Below are 19,669 nucleotides of genomic sequence, written 5' to 3' on the forward strand. Positions count from 1 at the left end.
AGAAACTAAAACACTAATTTTTAAGTTGAAGCATTAACAGAAATATCTACTTGATGTTATAATTTGGTACAATACTAAGAGGATGATCTACATGAAAAAATGGATTATTATTATACCAATAAATTTAAAAATATACCAATTTTAGTACAAGAATTATTTAAGTAGAAAAGTATAAACTAAAACATTCTTTAAAGTTAAATAATTAACAATTATCAATTTTAATTATCAGAGAGAAAATCACCAGTTTCTTCTAATTTTACATTGACAGTGTCATAATCAAAATCATTCTGAGCAGGCTCCTCTTTCATAGACAGAGAATCATTATCAAGAGTTCTTTCTTCTCCTTCCTTAATTTCTACTATCACATTCATAATATCAGGAGTTACATCCATATATAAAGGTTCTTCGACTATGTTTCCTCCACAATCCACATTTTGTTCACTATCCATTGTTTCATTTTTGTCCTCGTGTGTTTTCATGTGTCTACTTTTATGACCTGATCGTGTAAATGATTTTCCACAAATATCACATGAATATGATTTCTCTGTTTGTTCACTATTCATTGTTTCATTTTTGTCCTTGTGTGTTTCCATGTGCCTAATTTTATGACTTGATCGTGTAAATGCTCTTCCGCATAAATCACATGCATATGGTTTTTCTCCTGTGTGTATTTTCATATGTTTATTTTTATCTCCAACCCGAGCGAATGCTCTACCACAAACATCACATGAATGTGGCTTCTCAGGGTCTTCTTCTTTCATTTCTACAACTACATTCATGACATTAGGATATTCATCATAATAAACAGGCTCTTCTTTAATGGTAAAAAGGTCATTATCGTCTTCTTTAATTTCTTCTTTTATATCCTTTCCACAATCAACAAAATAACTATTTTGTTCACTGCTCATTGTTTTATTTTTGTGTGTATTCATGAGAATATCCTTATTTTTATTACCTGATAAAGATTTTTCTTCAGTGTGCAACGTTCTTTTATGTACATTTTTGTTGCCAACATGTGAGAAAGATTTACCGCATATTTCACATGAATATGGCTTCTCACCAGAATGTATTCTCAAGTGTGCTTGTTTATCTCCAGCCTGAGCGAATGATTTGCCACAAATTTCACATGAATATGGCCTCTCTCCCGTATGTATTCTCATAAGAATAACTTTTTGATCTCTGCGCGAGAATGATTTTCCACATATATCACATGAGTATGGTTTCTCACCAGTGTGTGTTCTCATATGAATATCTCTACAGTAAGCTCTTCTAAAAGTTTTACCACAAATCTGACAAGAGTTCTTCTTTTTTTCACTATCCATTATTCTTTACTGTTGAATAATTATAGATGTTTAGTATTCCTACAGTGACATCAGTCACAAAACTGAAATATGTAATGAATTAAAGATTACATTAGTACAATCAAATAGAAAAAATAAGCTTGAATTGTGCATGGGTTCTTGATTAATAATAAGAAGTATCAGCAATTTCATTACAGTTGTTTATCCCATGTATTATAGGATAATTTGAAAATTCAATTAAATGTAATTATTGGCAGTAAAAGCTTATATATTAGCCAATATACAGAATGATTCAAATAAAACTGTGTTTTCTGGTTTTCTGACAAAACAAAAATGAATACAGAAAAAAATTATATGTCCTTGTTCTCGGTAAAAAAATTATAAAGGATATATCATTATATCTCTAAAATTGTGGCCGCAGTGCATCAAAGCATGCACTATGTGAAAGAAGTAGTGCTAGAAAAATTAAGATACTCCTTTCATTTTTTAAAAAAATTCTCAAATTTTTAATATTGATTTAGAAAAAATCTAAGAAAAATACTTTAATGCAATTTAAAGATGAACTGCTCCACATAAATATATTTTTAGAAAACTTTAATTCGTCACATTTCATTGTTCGTGTGAAACTGTTGTTATCAAGTAAAAAAAAAGATTTTAATTCAACCTTAAAGCACACAATTCTACAAGATTAAAACATCACACCCTAATTATAGAAAAGCTTCGCTTTTAAAAATACGTTTTTGTTGTTCTTATTCTTGGAAATAAATGATTTTTAGTTATGATTTGGTATATTTTAACAAATAAGGTATTAGTAAAATAGTAGGTACGTAGTTAATATGTAACCTGTATTAAGAAATGAACAAGGGTAGCAGTTCTTATAACACTTCTAGCTCTTTATTCATTCTCCATCTTTTAATCTGAAAAAAATAAATACAGTGGCATTTTAGAAAAATATAGATATTATCAAAAATTCACTTCTTCACTGTACAAAAGTATTTCAACTAGTTAATAATTTGGTATAATAATAAAATATTGAATACTATTTACAAAGTTGAAAATATTTCATTATAATATCTTTAAGTTGAAGTATTAACACAAGTATCTACATAATGTCCTAATGTGGTACAATACTAAGATCCTGATTTATATGAAAAAATGGATTATTATTATGCACTTAGTTTAAAAATATACCAATTTTAGTTCAAGAATTATTTAAGTAGAAAAGTATAAACTAAAACATTCTTTAAAGTAAAATAATTAAGAATTATCAATTCTAATTATCAGAGAGATAATCACCAGTTTCTTCTAATTTTACAGTGACAGTATCATAATCAAAATCATTCTGAGCAGGCTCCTCTTTAATAGACAGAGAATCATTATCAAGAGTGTCTTCTTCCTCTATAATTTCTACTTTCACATTCATGATATTAGGAGATTCATAATCATTAACATCTTCATGTGTTTCCTCTTCATTAATTACTTCTTTTTTATCTTCTCCACAATCAATAAAGGCAGCAATATGTTCACTGTCCTTTGTTTCAATTTCTACCTTGTGTGTTCTCCTTATGTGTCTATTTTTGTTACCCAAATCTGAGAAAGATTTACCACATATTTGACATGAATATGGTTTGTCACCAGTATGGGTTCTAATGTGCCTATTTCTACTGCTGGGATCAGAGAATGTTTTCTCACATAGAGTGCATGAATAGGGCTTCTCACCAGTATGAGTTCTCATATGAGAAACTTTATTACCAGACTGTGAAAATGATTTACCACATATTTCACATGAATATGTTTTTTCTCCCGTGTGTATTCTCATGTGTCGTTTTTTATCACCAGAATATAAGAATGACTTTCCACATAAATCACATGAATATGGTTTCTCCCCAGTGTGTATTCTCATATGAATGTCTCTATATTGAGAAGTAGAAAATGATTTTCCACAAATCTGACAAAAATTCTTCATCTCTTCAGTATTCATTATTCTTAGATGGTTTATAATTGTAAATATTTGATATTCCTACACTGGCGTCAGTCATCAATCTGAAAAACACATAAAAGTATTTTTTTCATCATATCTTGTAGGTAGGTATAGATTCTAATTATAAAAGGGGGGGGGGGGGTGGTGCAAAATGACATCTGAACAGTGAGCAAAATGGTCTAAATATTGAGCTAGATTCTTGAAAATTGGCACATAAGCCTAGTCCTATAGGTACTACTATTTTGATGTAGAAACATACTTTTATTGTTTTTTCTTAAGTTTTCCCTTGAGTACACTATATCTATTAATAAGGACACTATTTAAGGTGATTTAGCAAGTTGGGGGTTTAACTCAAGAAACCTATAATTTTTTTTATGACAACACAAAATATGAAAAAAATGCACTTAACCACTATGTGAATAGACACAGCCTATTCAAGAAAAAAAAATTAAAGGTTAGTTTCTACATCAAAATAGACCAAAAAACTCCCAAATTTACATATTTTTTTCATTTAGAAGATGTACCTATAGAACTAGGCTTATGTACCAATTTTAAACCTACATTAAATCTCATTGGATGAAATTGTGTACACATGTTTTTTTTCATTTCATACATAGATAAAAGTCAGCTGTAAACAATATCATTTCTTAGTACAACGCTTTACTGAATCAAACTTACTTGCTCAATTTCGTCATAAATGAGAAAGCTTCAAACAGAGGTGGATTCTTAAAAAAAAAAATTAGGCTCGCTACTCACTGGGCGTTGCTACAAAAGACCAACTCTACAAAAGACCAACGCCTACAAAAGACCAACTCTACAAAAGACCAACGCCTAAAAAAGACCAACTCTACAAAAGACCAACGCCTACAAAAGACCAACACCTACATAAGACCAATAACTACAAAAGGGTCAATTTTTTAAAAGCAAGGTTGTATCGGGTTCGAAACTATTCCGTTACGTAGCAAACACAGACTTTGGACAAACTGTCGGACGGAATTTTAAAATTCAGCCTGTGGACAAAGTTATTCAAGAAAGAAATTTCGGTTTTGAATTTTGTCCTTGTTTTTTAATCGCCATATTGGATATCATTAAAATTGGAAGATTTTTTCTTTAAAATTTAGAAGATTTTCAAGCCATTATTTGATTACATTGATACAAAAAAATAATTACAATTTTTTTCTTGTAATTGTGTCGATTAAAATCTATCTAAAGCATACATTATATTCATTATATTTATTAATTTGATAAATACAAATATGATGCTACTCCAGTTGCAGCTTTAGACCTTCCAGCTCTACGATTTTTTGTAGTCGTTGGTCTTTTGTAGGCGTTAGTCTTTTGTAGGGTTGGTCTTTTGTAGGCGTTGGTCTTTTGTAGAACCGACTAGTTGGTCTTTTGTAGGCGTTGGTCTTTTGTAGAGTTGGTCTTTTGTAGCAACGCCACTCACTGGTGAGGCAAAATTATTTTTGTGAAAAATCCTCAAAAATCGCATAAAAAATTAAATAAAACCATAAAGTGGTTATTGACATATCATTTTTTTTGTAGAATTGTAATAAGCTTTTGGATGATTTTTCACAAAAATAATTTTGCCTCACTATCGAGTCACAAGTCTATTTTTTAAAAAGAAATCACCTCAGCTTGAGTCGAAAGTAAACAATACTATCGTCTGCTAAAAATGTGTCTTTTAAGATTTTACGAAAATCAGGTCAGAAGCTTAATCTACATATAATATATCTATTGCTCAATATTAGACCATTTTGCTCACTGTTTAAGATCAGATGTCATTACGCGCCCCCACCTCCCCCCCCCCCCCCCCCATATATGTGACTCATCTATTACCACATGACACTCTAACGTCAGGCCTAACTACCCAGGATAATTAAGGGGAGCCAAATCTTTCCTTTTCTGTGCAAACACCGGGTTTTTTATGTTAAGCAACACCCATCAGGCAACCAAGACTTTGTTTGCACGACCTTTGTCTGGAAGTCTTAACTGTACATAGTAATGAGTTGCGCCTATTTTGGGACAAGGAGTTTACCCTACTCTAACTATTAACGTGCACCTGACAAAGCAGCAGTTGGAACCATTTTTAACGTCATTATTCATGACGCAGTGTAAAGCTGAGATTCGAACCTATCACCCCCCAGATGACGAATGGATGGGCTACGTGTTGATTAAGATAGTTACCTGAAATCTTTTTTAATCAGCCTCAGCTACAGATATTATTTCACTCAGATAATATTTCATTTCATTTTATTTATCTGAAAAATTAATAATGAACACAATATTTTAGAAAATATGTTTTGTTTTAAAATGCAGATTGTTTAAATAAAAAATATTGGTTTGCTATTAAAAAGAAAAAGACATCTATGTTAAACAAAATTGAAGCATTTTATCTATGAATATTTTTTTGATTACAAACAAGAATGAAAAAACACTTTTTACCATTTTTTGTGACACATAATTATGCACTTTGCAAAATCTTCTTACTTTTTATAATCCCAAGAATGTTTAATGTAACAAGAACAATAAGTGCTAACCGTTACAATGGACGGACGGACTTTCCCTAACCAAAGAAAAGCTTTGCTTTTAAAAACTTAATTTTAAATGAAATTCATATGCCACTCAATATTTTATCAATAATTACAAATATTGTGATTAATTTACAATTGATTATAATCATTGTTAATTTCATTATCAAGATGGTCATGAAATTCTTCTTCTTTTATATTGTTAGTCTCATGTGTGTTGTCATTCTGAGCAGGCTCCTCTTTAATAGAGAGAGGATCATCAATAAGTGTCTCTTCTTCTTTTATAATTTCTACTTTCATTTCCATGATATTAGCAGCTTTGGAAGTTTCTTCTTTATAAATAGGTTCTTCTTTAATAGTAAGGAGGTCATTATCTACAGTTTCTTCTTCTTCATTTTTAGTATAATGAGAAGAGTCTTGAGGTTGATGTGTTATTAAGTGTCTATTTCTATTACTGGATGTAGTGAATGACTTACCACATACTTCACATGAATAAGGATTCTCTCCTGTATGTGTTCTCATATGTCTAGTGAGATTACTTGACCCTGAAAAACAATTTCCACAAACTACACATGAATATGGTTTCTCTCCAGTATGTCCTTTTATATGTATATTTCTGTAGCTGGGATTAGCGAATGATTTACCACATATTTCACATGAATATGGTTTCTCTCCTGTATGTGTTCTCATGTGATTATCTCTATCACCTAACCGTAAGAACAATTTACCACATTGGTCACATGAGTGGGGTTTCTCGCCAGTATGTAATTTCATATGTTTATTTTTGCTTCCTTTTTCTGTGAATGATTGACCACATTCATCACATGAGTATGGCTTATCTCCAGTATGTTTTCTCATATGAACGTTTTTATTTTGAGAAGTTGTGAATGATTTATCACATATATCACATGAATATGGTTTCTCTCCCGTATGTATTCTCATGTGAATGTTCCTATTTTGAGAATTAGCGAATGATTTGTCACAAATTTGACAAGAATACTTTTTCTCTTCAGTATCCATTATTAAATATTTCTTATGTTGTGTTATTGAAATATATTTAATAATTCAGTTACAAACCTAAAAATAAATCAATAACATGAATCAGGTTGATGATATTTTGAAAAACTTACTTATTAATAAAAAAATTATGAAAAACAAAAAATAATCTTTTTCTCAAGAGATTTTAAGAAACTTAAGATTTAAAATCTCCATGGATACATACTTAAAAGTCAGTTTTTTTTCTATTTCTGGTGTAAATTTGTATATAAAACAAGAACTTAGGCTGTTTAATCTATAAATTCATTGCTGTACAAAAACTGAACCAATAGGATGTGTTTATGTATTGATAGTACAATTTGACCACTAAACGCAGCAATAGAGTTAATAGTATAGAGTTCCAAACACACAACTTAAATGAATCCAATTACCTAGGTAATCAATTAAAACTTTGGGTGACAGTGGTATTTATTTGTTTTTAATCTAGCCGCGAATATTACTGCCAATACAAGTAAATTTCCTACCTACAAAATCAGCTGTTTGAAAATTTGAACTCTTCTGAACTTACACTTTATTTCATTGTTATAATCTGAAATGTATAAAAATTATAAAAGTTAGCCATGGATCTAATCTTCTAGCTAAAACATCTAAATAAATATGAAAGATCATATAAATGATCAGAAAAGATGGTGTCAGCTTTGAGATATTTCAATCTTGATTTTAGAGCCTCAATTACATATTCTTTGCCACTTTCTGTTGTCATAATGTGAGCATTAGGGCATAATGATTTGAAAATCTCTGTGTCACTAGCCAATGGATTTTCGTGTAAAACAATGAGGGTGTGAACTTTCTTCAGCTCTACTGATATTCTATCCATACTCTTGCATTTAATATCGCTAAAAGGATGAACTATAACCAAAAATTCCAAGGTATCCGCATTGCTGACAAATAACTCTGATATGGAATTCTCAACAAATGAGTTTCCATGATAATCAAATGTTAACAGGTAGAGATCTGTTAATTTGGGCATTTTTGCTATGCCCTTCAAATGAGAGCCAGAATAATCCTCTAGCACTAGGCACTGCAGGGATGGAGTTCTTTTCAAGAGATTTGGCACAGTATCACAATTCTTAATCCATGCATTTTTTATCATTGGAAGTTGATTTGGAAGACTCAAATCTGCAACATCTACTAAAATCAGAGTTTCCAATTGAAAGGCTAGGGTAGAAATCAAATCCTCAATTTCATATTTACACCATATATCATGTTTAAATTTAAGATACTTGACTTTAGTAAAGTATGTGTTCAACATGTCAAATTGATAATTGTCAAAGCTTATTCCAGTCAAAGTTTGCCTACTATTTGAAAATAGAGATTTTTCAGTTTCTCCCACTGCACCCTCACAAAGAGCTAATGATTGTAGTTTTAGCTTTGGTACTTGAGGAGCTTCCAGGTGTTCTTCCTCATACATATCCTTTATCTTTAGTTTAGACAGGGATTCAGAACATGAAGAAAGCAGGGAAACCAAAGTATTATAACTAATTTTATTTACAACTAGTGTCTCCAATCTGTCAAATTTGGGAAAATTTTGAAGGTAAAGTTCAAAATCAATACAATCCAAATTAAGAAAAGTTAATTGTTCTGCATGTTTTTTCAGTAGGTTCACAACAATCTTGTTTTCAGCCGAAACTGTTAATTTCTCCAGAAATTTAAATCTTGTATTCTTATGGAGCAAAAATGATTCATCTTCTGAATTCAAATCGTCACAATGCAAATCTAATGCATTGATGTTGTTCTTGAAGTTATCAAGTATATTCTTCATGACATCATAATGAAAATAAAAAGTTAAATCCAACATGTTGAGATGTCCATTAAGTTTCTTCATGGCTCTCAAAATAGATTCATAGTCTGTCCTGAAAAATTAAAATGATTTAAAACTTTTCAATGATATTTAAGTCCAAACCCTAGGAAATTATTGCTAATTAATCAATCAATAGACAAATATTGCGCTACTTTTATAAATGGATAAGATTACCAACAAAACCAAGTGGCTTACATGTGGATTACCCCGTCCCGGATTTGAAAAATTTTGTTAAAATTTTTGCCCCCAGCCAAAATATGGTTGATTTATGCATAAAAATGACCCATGCAAAATATTTTTTCTGTAATGCAAAAATTGCGACGGTACAAGCACTGCAAAGTTTTTAAAATCTGCAAAAAACCCTGTTTTTATGGCTTTTTTGGGGCTTTTGTACCATCCCAATTTTAAAGATTTTTACAAAATTTCAATTCAAGTGTGTTGATATATACCTGAAATTTACCAAAAAAAATGGGGGCAGTCTCAATTATAACATATTAAGGTGAAGCAAGTAATCTTCCAAATACAAAATTGTCAAATTGCATGCATATATAATAGGGTTGGGCCGGATACTTTTTTGGACGGATACTGGATATCTGGCTGATTTATAATACCAAATATCCGGCAAATACATGTTATTTGGCCGGATATCCGGTTATTCGGCCAGATATCCGGTTTTCGGCCAGATATCCGGTTATTCGGCCAGATATCCGGTTATTCGGCCGATGTTCTTTTATTTGGCCAGATATCCGCTAATTTGCCATATAACAATTATCTGTCATAAGAAATCAACCGGATATCCGGTATCCAGCCAAAAAAGTATCGGCCCAACCCTATTATATATATGTATGAAATTGTTTCTTCTTTACAGTAAAGTTTCTGATAGATCCAGGGAATGTTTCAGTTATTACCACTTAAATAAAATTAGAGGATCGACCCTTCTCTCAGGTGCCCAAGAGTCCTTTAGGAGCGTTACCGCTAGAAATTACTATGGAGAAGCTCTTCTTGTGAAAATTAGATAATTTTTAACATTATCTTTTTATGTGTCATTATTCATTGTTTATCTTCGTTAATTTTGTATTGACTTAATGGAAAAAGATGTCTTAGCTTATAAAAGATGTTTGGTGCTTTCCCTCAAAGTGTCTTTTGATCACTGACAACCCCTCCCTCCTTATATTAACTTGCAAGGGTCCCTGGTACCCAATATAAACTATCCTAACCTGACCTTATATAATTAAGAAACAAACTAGAAAGCTTTCTTTTTTCAAGGTCGGGAAATGGGGGGGGGGGGGGGGTATGTGCTCGACTTGGCACTTGGGAAACTGGCAATAATTTGCATTAAACTTACGTCTTCAATATATCAAAAACTAAATCTATAAAGCAGAAGTACCGATTGCAGAGTTGCTACACTTTCTAAACCCTTATTGTTACAGGAATCATCAACCAAAATTTCAACTTGCTTAGATTCAATAAAAGAGCTAACCTTTACAGAGTTCGTTCAGACTCATATTATAGAAAAGATTTGCATTTAATAAGTATCAGAAATAGATTGGACAAAATGTTTAATACACTAGTCCCAAAAGTTTGAAAATAACCTTTTCTTATTCGTTGACTTAATGACTTTGGGGACTTTCAATAAATTTTGATGGATTGGTTTTTTAATTTGAGTGTTCAATCGTTTCTACCACTAATTTTAATCTACAGAAGGGTTAATGGCTGATAAATTTATTTGTATATCCCATGATGATACACAAACTGACCCTTTTTTGTTGATTACATAGTGGTTGAAACGTTTGATCACTAAACCTAATGAACCAATCAATAAAAATTCAATAAAAGTCTCCAAAGTTGTTGAGCCAAGAAATAAAAAAATGTTATTATAAACCTTCCGGGACTAGTGTATTAAACAGCCCAATGTCCCCTCCCTCCCTAGTTATTATTAGACTTGTGATACACTCTTGTATAGTTCAGGGAGGGAGGGGACATTGAGCTGTTTATTAAATTAGTCCCCAAAGTGTTATAACGGTGTTTTCTTATATTTGGGTTAAAATATTGGGGAAATTCAGTAGATTTTATTTGTTTGATTTATTAAGTTGAGTGTTTAAAAGTTTCAACTTCTAGTCTTAATCTACAGAAGGAATAATTTTTTGTATCATTATTGGGGATGTACATCAATTTATTAGACATTGTCTTATCCCTTTAGATTCTTGAATAACATGTTATTTCTTGTTATGTAATAAAAGTAAAAGTGTTCAAGTTATTATCAGACTTTGTGTACAGGGATCTAGATAGAGAAGACAATGGCTGATAAATGGACGTGTATACCCCATGATTATACACAAACTTACCCTTTCTGTTGATTACAATAGGTGGTTGGAACGTCTTATTAAACCAATTAAAATTTCAAACAATCTAAAAAGTTGTTGAGCAAACAAATGAAAAAGTTTTTAAAACTTCGGGGACTAGTGTAATTAACAGCCCATTGTGCTCTGCCTCCCTAGTTATTATTAGACTTTTGGTACACTCTGGTATAATTCAGAGAGGGGGGGGGGGGGAAATTGGACTGTTTATTTCACTTGTACCCAAAGTTTTATAATTGTTTTTCTAATTCATTAGGTTAACAACTATTGAGAATTTTATTGAATTTTGATTGGTTGGTTTATTAAGTTAAGTGTATAAACGTTTCAACTGATAAGTTTAATCTACAGAAGGGATAGTTTTGTGTATCAAACAAATTTCATACTTATATAATAGAGGTAGGGCGGATACTTTTTTGGCCAGATACCGGATATCCATATGATTTATAATGCAACATATATGGTATACGGTAAATTACCGGATATCCGGTCGAATAACCTGATATCCGGCCAAATTACCAGATATTTGCTAGATATCTGGCCAGATGTCGAATATCCGGCATTATAAATCAGCCAGATATCCAATATCCCTCCAAAAAAGTATCCGGCCCAACCCTATTATATATGTATGCAATTTGACAATTTTGTATTTGGAAGATTACTTGCTACACCTTAATATGTTATAATTGAGACTGCCCCCATTTTTTTTGATTAATTTCAGGTATATATCAACACACTTGAATTGAAATTTTGTAAAAATCTTTAAAATTGGGTTGGTACAAAAGCCCCAAAAAAGCCATAAAAACAGGGTTTTTTGCAGATTTCAAAAACTTTGCAGTGCTTGTACCGTCGCAATTTTTGCATTACAGAAAAATTATTTTGCATGGGTCATTTTTATGCATAAATCAACCATATTTTGGCTGGGGGCAAAAATTTTAACAAAATTTTTCAAATCCGGGACGGGGTAATGTGGATAAAATAACTAAAAGACTAAACTTTATGGGTATTTTTGTTAATATTTTATCGTTATTTTTTTTTAATTGAATAGTTTCAACGTACTAGGTATACTTACTTCATATTTGTTATATAATATTTTATTTTAAACCTTCTGAACTTTGATGGCATTACGGAACAGATTCTTTCATCAAACCTATTTAAAAGATTGAATTAATGTGCTAAAAGGAAAAAAATGAAATTGGAACAATGAATTAAGACTTGAATTTTAATAATAAATAATCTTAATTGTAAGTTATACCAAGATTTTGTAGAATTTTATATTAACATATTTAGATTTTAGTTAGGTACTTAAATAATATGTTGAAGAGATTTCAGAAAAAATAAATCAAATGCCTACATAAATAAAGATGACATTATAAATGACTAACCATTTGGAGACACAGCGAAGTTTTGCAATATCATGGACGTACAAATAGTTTAGGAACACCAGTAGTAGTTCTGGTGCTAGCTTCATGAACAATCCTCCACCCCCTCTCTCCATTTTTGCTTTACTCTTTCTGAAAATAGATTGAAAAATGATAATATAAAGAAGGGTATACATATAAAATAAAACTGTATAGGTAAATTTCAATAAAAAATAAAATAAATATGTACTTTTAAAATTTCTATATTTAAATGAGCTGCTTTATTAGGTATATAAAAGCAACTTTGCCCCTAGAGGCCCTTTAGAGAAACTTCATATGAGGGGAGTCTACACCCACCTCTCAATTATTAATTCTAGTTAAAAAAAAAAGAAAAAAATCTTGCAAAAAAATATCTAATCCCACAAAATACCTAATATTTTTTTTCCAATAAAAGTTACCTAATAAAGCTTAGTTTTAAGATGAAAACATAAGAAAAATATATATTACTGTTTATTTTATCTATTAAGTTTGAAAACGTTTTAACTACTTAGTATAATTTTAATCTTTGAACTCATAAATTTAGACACGGAATAAAAAGTCATTTACAAAATACAAAATTAAACTAAAAAATTTCATTCCTAATGGTCATATAACATATTAAATTTTTAAGTAGTCTCATAAGCGTTGTCATTCTGGGAAGTCTCCCCTTCATCATTATAAAAAGGTTCTTCTTTAATAATAAGGAGGTCATTAACTAGAGTTTCTTCTTCTGTAAAATCTTCTTCATCTTCAGGTTGATGCGTTATCAAATGTTTATCTCTAATTCTAGATGTAGTAAATAACTTGCCACATACTTCACATGAATATGGATTATCTCCAGCATGTGTTCTCATGTGTCTATCTTTGTGATGAGAAAGCGAAAATGATTTACCACATATTTCGCATGAAAATGGTTTTTCACCAGTGTGTGTTCTGAAGTGTCTATCTCTGTCACTAGACTGTGTGAAACTTTTACTACACATTTCACATGAATATGGCTTCTCACCAGTATGCGTTCTCATATGTGTATGAAGATGATTAGGCCGTGAAAATGACTTTCCACATATCTCGCAAGAATGATTTTTTCCTTTGCTATCCATTATCAGTAGTTTTCACTTATTGTGTTAATTGTTGGTTTCTCTTCAGCAGAAAATAACAAAGAATCTAAAATTAAAACTATGTCAGATATACCTAGAACTAATGCTTATTAATGATAAAAGAAAATATCATGAAAAAATATGTTGCATTTATCGATAAAAGATGGGGGGGGGGCGGAGGGAATGTGATGACTCGTGCCATGACATACCAACAATTTTATTTTGGGTGCTACTCCCTTAGTTTTAGAGATAATTGGGTAAAATCTTTTTGGTTGTGTCACTAATTACCCCAAGTTTTGGTATCTTTAAAAAAAACGGCGGCAGTACCGCCGCTCCCACCGTCATCCGCAATTTTCCTCCGCCGAAAAAAATAACATGGTCTTAAAGGATTCCAAATTGGCTAATTCGGCGAGAAATTTTGTCGGCGGCGGAAAACGGCAGTGGACAGCGGGAGCGGCGATACTAACGCCGTTTTTTATCAAAATATTTTTTACTGACCAACCTATAAAGATTTTGTTTCAATATCTTCAAAAATACAGGAAAAGCATAGAATTTAAGATATACCTTGATAAACGAGAATTTGCTTGTAAGGGAAAAAATTTTTGAAAAAATATAACATGGTCTCAAATGATTCCAAATTGCCTGATTCGGCGAGAAATGCAAAAAAAAAAGAATTTTGGGCGGCGGCGGAAACGGCGGTCCCGCCGCTGTTTTTTTTTAAAAGATATCAAAACTTATAATAATAATAATATTTGGTAATAAGTGACTCAACCAAAAAGATTTTACCCAATTATTTCTAAAACTAAGCACCCAAAATAAAATTGCTGGCATGTCGTGGCACGAGTCACCACATTCCCCCCCCCCCAGGCCCTCCCTTTTTAAAAACTAAATTTTTTTATCTAACCATTGTCTTAGCGGTCATTAAGCCCTTGGCATGATATCTGTCATTTCGCATAAATATTATATGTCGAGAAAGTATTACATTTTTTGATGAATTATTTGAAAGCTATAAACTATTTAACTAAAACAATAACCTGGAATCTTCTTGATCGGCCTCAGCTACAAACATTTATTGTTTAACTCTGATAATATTCAATTCCATTTTGTGTATCTGAAAATGTAGGATGAAGTATGGACATAAATGCAATGGACATTAATAAAAAAAAATTCAAACAATTGGACAATGATTAAAGAAATAAACGGAAATGTTGAACATACAAAATCTTTTTCTACATGATTATAGGCAAATATAATCCTAAAAATATATTTTTTCACGCACTTAACTTTAAGCAAAGTAAGTTTATTAATTTTCTTTATCGAATTTAGATGTAATTTCTTTTGGATTAGGCTTAATTACCAAATTCTAGTACAATAAGTAGACTGTTTGTCATTCGGCACCCCCACCCCCTCTCCCTCCTTTTAAAATACCAACTTAACCTGACAAACTTAAACTTAATGGTTAAATTAATGTTACAAAAATTCTTATTCATTCATTAGGGTGACTTAATTCGGGACACCTGCCATACTCGGCGAGGGTGAGGTGATAATGAGTAGCTCCAATGAGACAGCGTGTCAAGTCAAAATGTAATTAATTGTGAAGCTTGAGCTGGCCCTAGTAGCTATAGAAAAGTTTCTTGTCCTACTCCATGACTTCTTAGGTCCAAATAGAAAGAAATCAAAGTCCCACACAAGGTCCACAAGAATATTAAGTTTAAGGTTCTTTAAAATATATTGATAAGTTAATCACAACTCTTAGAGAACAATCGTTTGGTTGTAAAAATTTTTTAATCATTTTTTCCTTCTTTACTGTTTATTCACTCTAATTGTCATCTCTTATAATTTCATTATTAATGAGATTGTCACGAGTTTCTTCTTCTTTAATATTGATTGTCTCAAATATGTTATCATTCTGAGCAGACTCTTCTTTTATAGAGAGAAGATCATTGCCATTAGTGTCTTCCTCTTTTATTGTTTTTACTTTCATATTCATAATATCAGCAGCTTCATCATTGTAAACAGGTTCATCTTTAATAGCAAGAAGATCATTATCCACAGTTTCTTCATCTGTAATTTCTTCTTTTATATCTTCTACATAAACAGTAATCCGAGAAGAATCTTTAGGTTGGTGTGTTTTCAAATGTCGGTCCCTATTTCTTGATTCAGAGAATGACTTACCACATTGATCACATGAATATGGTTTCTCTCCCGTATGTGTTCTCATATGTCTAGTGAGATTGCTAGACTTTGAAAAAGATTTTTCACACAAGTTACATGAATAAGGTTTTTCACCTGTGTGTGTTCTCATATGATATTCCCTGTCAACTTTCTGTGCAAACAATCTACCACAGATGTCACATGTGAATGATTTTTCTCTATTATGTGCTTTCATATGTTTTTCTTTACTGCCTTCATTAAAAAATGTCTGATCACATAATTCACATGAATACGGTTTCTCTACAGTATGTATTTCCATATGAGTATCTCTATTACCTTTCACTGCGAATGATTTACCACATACATCGCAAGAATAAGGCTTCTCTCCTGTGTGTGTTCTTGTATGAATTTTCTTCTGTTTTGATGAAGAAAATGATTTACTGCATATTTCACATGAATATGGTTTTTCTCCAGTATGTGTTCTCATGTGTATCACTTTATCTTCTGATCGTGAGAACGATTTACCGCATTCGTCACATGAATATGGTTTCTCTCCTGTATGTGTTCTTAAGTGAATGTCTCTACTTTGAGATGTAGTAAATGATTTACTACATACATTACAAGAATAAGGTTTTTCTGCGGTATGTATTCTCATATGAATATCTTTATTACCAGCTAAAGTGAATTGTTTACCACAAACATCGCATGAAAATTGTTTTTCACCTTTATGTATTTTCATATGAGCATTAAGACTACTATATTGTGAAAATGCCTTTTCACAAATTTCACATGAATATGGTTTTTCCCCGGTATGGGTTCTCATATGACTTTCTTTATTTTGACAAGTGGCAAAAGATTTTCCACAAATCTGACAAGAATGTTTCTTTATTTTAGTATCCATTAGGATGCGTTAAAGTTTTGTTTTTGAAATATATTAGATATTCCTGCAACGGCGTCAGTCCCAAATCTGAAAATAATATAAATATTTACAAAAAAAAATTAAAGAAGACGGAAATATTTTCTTTATTATTTATTTATAATGCGCATTCAACATGTTTCTATCAAAGCTTAGCGTTTTATCCATCGTAATATCTCCAAAATTGATTTTTGCAAAGATTTAAATAGTATTCAACTGAAGAAATGTTTAACCTATCATCATCATTAAATTTATGCTTAATGACTCAGATGTGAGTTTAATTACACACACAAATATTCAATAAAGATTATGATTGAGAAGTTATTATTATAACATTTTTTTATGGGTTTCATTTAACAGGCCAAAAACAAAACATATTTAGGACAAATAATTTAGTAGGTACCTATGTATTCTATAAGAAATAACTAATACAACCTTACGGAATTTATGCTTATTACACAAGACAATGTCATGGAAATCAGTAACCCTTTTTACCCCCCCCCCCCCCCCCCCCCCCAACCGATTAAAGTCCGGAAAGGGATGCAACTTACGAGAGTTAAAAGTTGCTTCGAATCCGATAAATTTACGCTGGTTAAATCGGGTTCTGAGCCACATCATTTATTGTAATGTATTATAGACAATTTTCCCATAAAGAAATAGATTAAAATTAAAGAATTAATCATCCCTGGTTAATTAACTGCGGCCTTCAGCTAAACAGGGCAAACAATTAACAAACCAGAGACAAATTAATTTTAATTTTACCATCCGTGGAAAACTGTCTATAAAATGAAACGAAAAAAAAAACTACAACTCACCTCAATTATCTTGATTAGGTAGGTAATTTGTTAATTATTTTAATTTCAGGCTACAATCAATTCTTTTTTTTCATTTCTATCATTGCATTTTGTTTGGATTTTCTGAAAAAAATAATGCAACATGAGAAATATGTAGATTATTTAATAGTATAATAAAACAATAATTTTGAATCTACATCTTTGATATCAGAACAAAGTATTAAAGATTAAATGTAGGTTCAAATGACATTTAGAATCTATGTTTAATTAAAGTAATATTTATGTTTATTGGCGGTTTTCCTTCAAGTGCCTAGTCCTCCCAAGAAAATCATCCTTATTTCGAAATAAATAAATTTAAGAGGGGTCCATAGTTTTTTTTTGTTTATTGATACTTTAGACCAGGATAGGTTAGGCAATATCGGGTACGAGATCTAAAATTATGATTTTTTAAAAAATACAGTTAATCAATCATATAAATCATGAACATCAGTAAATAAATATCTAAACTAGGTAATGTTAGAACAATCATGATAACAAAATATAAAACAATCTATAAGTACAAAGTTGAAAAGGGGGGGGGGAAAATGTGGTGACTCGTCACACGACATACCAGCAATTTTATTTTGGATGCTACTCCCTTAGTTTTAGAGATAATTGGATGAAATCTTTTGGGCTGGGTCACTAATTACCCCAACTAGTGGTATCTTTAAAAAAAAACGGCGGCGGGACCGCCGCTCCCGCCGTCCGCCGCCGTTTTCCGCCGCCACCAAAAAATTTTTTTTTATTGCATTTCTCGCCGAATTAGGCAATTTGGAATCATTTGAGACCATGTTATTTTTTTCAAAAATTTTCCCCTTACAAGCAACCCTGCGGGGGGACTTAGTCATTTTTTTCAAATTCTCGTTTATGAAGGTATATCTTAAATACAGTATGCTATTCCTTTAGTTTTAGAGATAATTGGATGAAATCTTTTTGATTGTGTCACTAATTACCCCAAGTTTTGGTATCTTTAAAAAAAAACAGCGGCGGGACCGCCGCTCCCGCCGGCCGCCGCCGTTTTCCGCCGCCACCATAAAAAAAATTTTATTGCATTTCTCGCCGAATTAGGCAATTTGGAATCATTTGAGACCATGTTATTTTTTTCAAAAATTTTTCCCCTTACAAGCAACCCTGCGGGGGGACTTAGTCATTTTTTTCAAATTCTCGTTTATGAAGGTATATCTTATATACAGTATGCTACTCCCTTAGTTTTAGAGATAATTGGATGAAATCTTTTGGGCTGGGTCACTAATTACCCCAACTATTGGTATCTTTAAAAAGGTTCCCGCCGGCCGCCGCCGTTTTCCGCCGCCACCATAAAAAATTTTTAGTTTTAGAGATAATTGGATGAAATCTTTTTGATTGTGTCACTAATTACCCCAAGTTTTGGTATCTTTAAAAAAAAACGGCAGCAGCACCGCCGCTCCCGCCGTCGTTTTCCGCCGCCACGAAATTTTTTTTTTATTGCATTTCTCGCTGAATTAGGCAATTTTGAATCATATGAGACCATGTTATTTTTTCAAATTTTTTGGGGGCGGTGGCGGAAAACGGCGGCGGCGGATGGCGGGAGCAAGGTTGCTTGTAAGGGGAAATTTTTGAAAAAAATAACTTGGTCTCATATAATTCCAAATTGCCTAATTCGGCGAGAAATGCAATAAAATTTTTTTTTGGTGGCGGCGGAAAACGGCGGCGGACGGCGGGAGCGGCGGTCCCTCCGCCATTTTTTATTTAAATATTTTCAAAAAAATTTTTACTGACCTACCTAAAAAGATTTTGTTTCAATATCTTTAAAAGCACAGGAGTAGCACTGAATTTAAGATATACCTTGATAAACGAGAATTTGAAAAAAAGTCCCCCCGCAGGGGTGCTTGTAAGGGAAAAATTTTTTGAAAAAAATAACATGGTCTCAAATGATTCCAAATTGCCTAATTCGGCGAGAAATGCAATAAAAATTTTTTTATGGTTGCGGCGGAAAACGGCGGCGGCCGGCGGGAGCGGCGGTCCCGCCGCCGTTTTTTTTAAAAGATACCAATAGTTGGGGTAATTAGTGACCCAGCCCAAAAGATTTCATCCAATTATCTCTAAAACTAAGGGAGTAGCATACTGTATATAAGATATACCTTCATAAACGAGAATTTGAAAAAAATGACTAAGTCCCCCCGCAGGGTTGCTTGTAAGGGGAAAAATTTTTGAAAAAAATAACATGGTCTCAAATGATTCCAAATTGCCTAATTCGGCGAGAAAT

The 19,669-nt window shown here is 31.9% G+C and overlaps 4 protein-coding genes across 6 annotated transcripts; all 4 read right to left on the bottom strand.

The window, feature by feature from the left end:
• Positions 1-17: 17 nt before the first annotated feature.
• Positions 18-2,220, bottom strand: LOC145333605 (uncharacterized). The gene is made up of 2 exons (XM_080178766.1): positions 2,145-2,220; positions 18-1,384 (listed from the first exon to the last, which is right to left on the bottom strand). The coding sequence occupies exon 2, from the start codon at positions 1,320-1,322 to the stop codon at positions 219-221; it is 1,104 nt and encodes a 367-aa protein (XP_080034892.1). The 5' UTR covers positions 1,323-1,384; positions 2,145-2,220; the 3' UTR covers positions 18-218.
• Positions 2,221-2,222: 2 nt separating this feature from the next.
• On the bottom strand, positions 2,223-5,545 carry LOC145333606 (uncharacterized). The gene is made up of 2 exons (XM_080178769.1): positions 5,470-5,545; positions 2,223-3,344 (listed from the first exon to the last, which is right to left on the bottom strand). Exon 2 carries the CDS (start codon positions 3,280-3,282, stop codon positions 2,575-2,577), a length of 708 nt encoding a protein of 235 aa, XP_080034895.1. The 5' UTR covers positions 3,283-3,344; positions 5,470-5,545; the 3' UTR covers positions 2,223-2,574.
• Positions 5,546-7,397: 1,852 nt separating this feature from the next.
• LOC145333603 (uncharacterized) lies at positions 7,398-12,730 on the bottom strand. Of its 2 annotated transcripts, none has more exons than XM_080178763.1 (3): positions 12,410-12,730; positions 12,130-12,174; positions 7,398-8,722 (listed from the first exon to the last, which is right to left on the bottom strand). In XM_080178763.1, exons 1-3 carry the CDS (start codon positions 12,580-12,582, stop codon positions 7,444-7,446), a joined length of 1,497 nt encoding a protein of 498 aa, XP_080034889.1. In that variant the 5' UTR covers positions 12,583-12,730; the 3' UTR covers positions 7,398-7,443. The 2 variants fall into 2 exon arrangements, with proteins under 2 accessions (XP_080034889.1, XP_080034888.1); XM_080178762.1 differs by having other exon boundaries at positions 12,097-12,174.
• A 1,901-nt stretch (positions 12,731-14,631) lies between these two features.
• On the bottom strand, positions 14,632-17,950 carry LOC145333604 (uncharacterized). 2 transcript variants are annotated; one of them, XM_080178765.1, is made up of 3 exons: positions 17,407-17,950; positions 16,012-16,642; positions 14,632-15,975 (listed from the first exon to the last, which is right to left on the bottom strand). In XM_080178765.1, the coding sequence occupies exons 2-3, from the start codon at positions 16,574-16,576 to the stop codon at positions 15,341-15,343; spliced, it is 1,200 nt and encodes a 399-aa protein (XP_080034891.1). In that variant the 5' UTR covers positions 16,577-16,642; positions 17,407-17,950; the 3' UTR covers positions 14,632-15,340. The 2 variants fall into 2 exon arrangements, with proteins under 2 accessions (XP_080034891.1, XP_080034890.1); XM_080178764.1 differs by having other exon boundaries at positions 14,632-16,642.
• Between the last annotated feature and the right edge of the window lie 1,719 nt (positions 17,951-19,669).

The sequence above is a fragment of the Acartia tonsa genome, chromosome 12 (genome assembly GCF_053477335.1).
Source record: "Acartia tonsa isolate MP-2025a chromosome 12, ASM5347733v1, whole genome shotgun sequence".
NCBI classification, from domain to species: domain Eukaryota; kingdom Metazoa; phylum Arthropoda; class Copepoda; order Calanoida; family Acartiidae; genus Acartia; species Acartia tonsa.

Bases quoted from the DNA above. Each gene is read 5' to 3' on its own strand.
- LOC145333605 (XM_080178766.1), bottom strand. From the start codon at position 1,322: ATGGATAGTGAAAAAAAGAAGAACTCTTGTCAGATTTGTGGTAAAACT.
- LOC145333606 (XM_080178769.1), bottom strand. From the start codon at position 3,282: ATGAATACTGAAGAGATGAAGAATTTTTGTCAGATTTGTGGAAAATCA.
- LOC145333604 (XM_080178764.1), bottom strand. From the start codon at position 16,576: ATGGATACTAAAATAAAGAAACATTCTTGTCAGATTTGTGGAAAATCT.
- LOC145333603 (XM_080178762.1), bottom strand. From the start codon at position 12,582: ATGTATACCCTTCTTTATATTATCATTTTTCAATCTATTTTCAGAAAG. The intron at 12,175-12,409 runs GTTAGTCATTTA...TCTTTTAAATAG, and splicing joins CTTCGCTGTGTCTCCAAATG to GTTTGATGAAAGAATCTGTT. The intron at 8,723-12,096 runs GTAAGTATACCT...TTAATTTTTCAG, and splicing joins TATTATATAACAAATATGAA to GACAGACTATGAATCTATTT.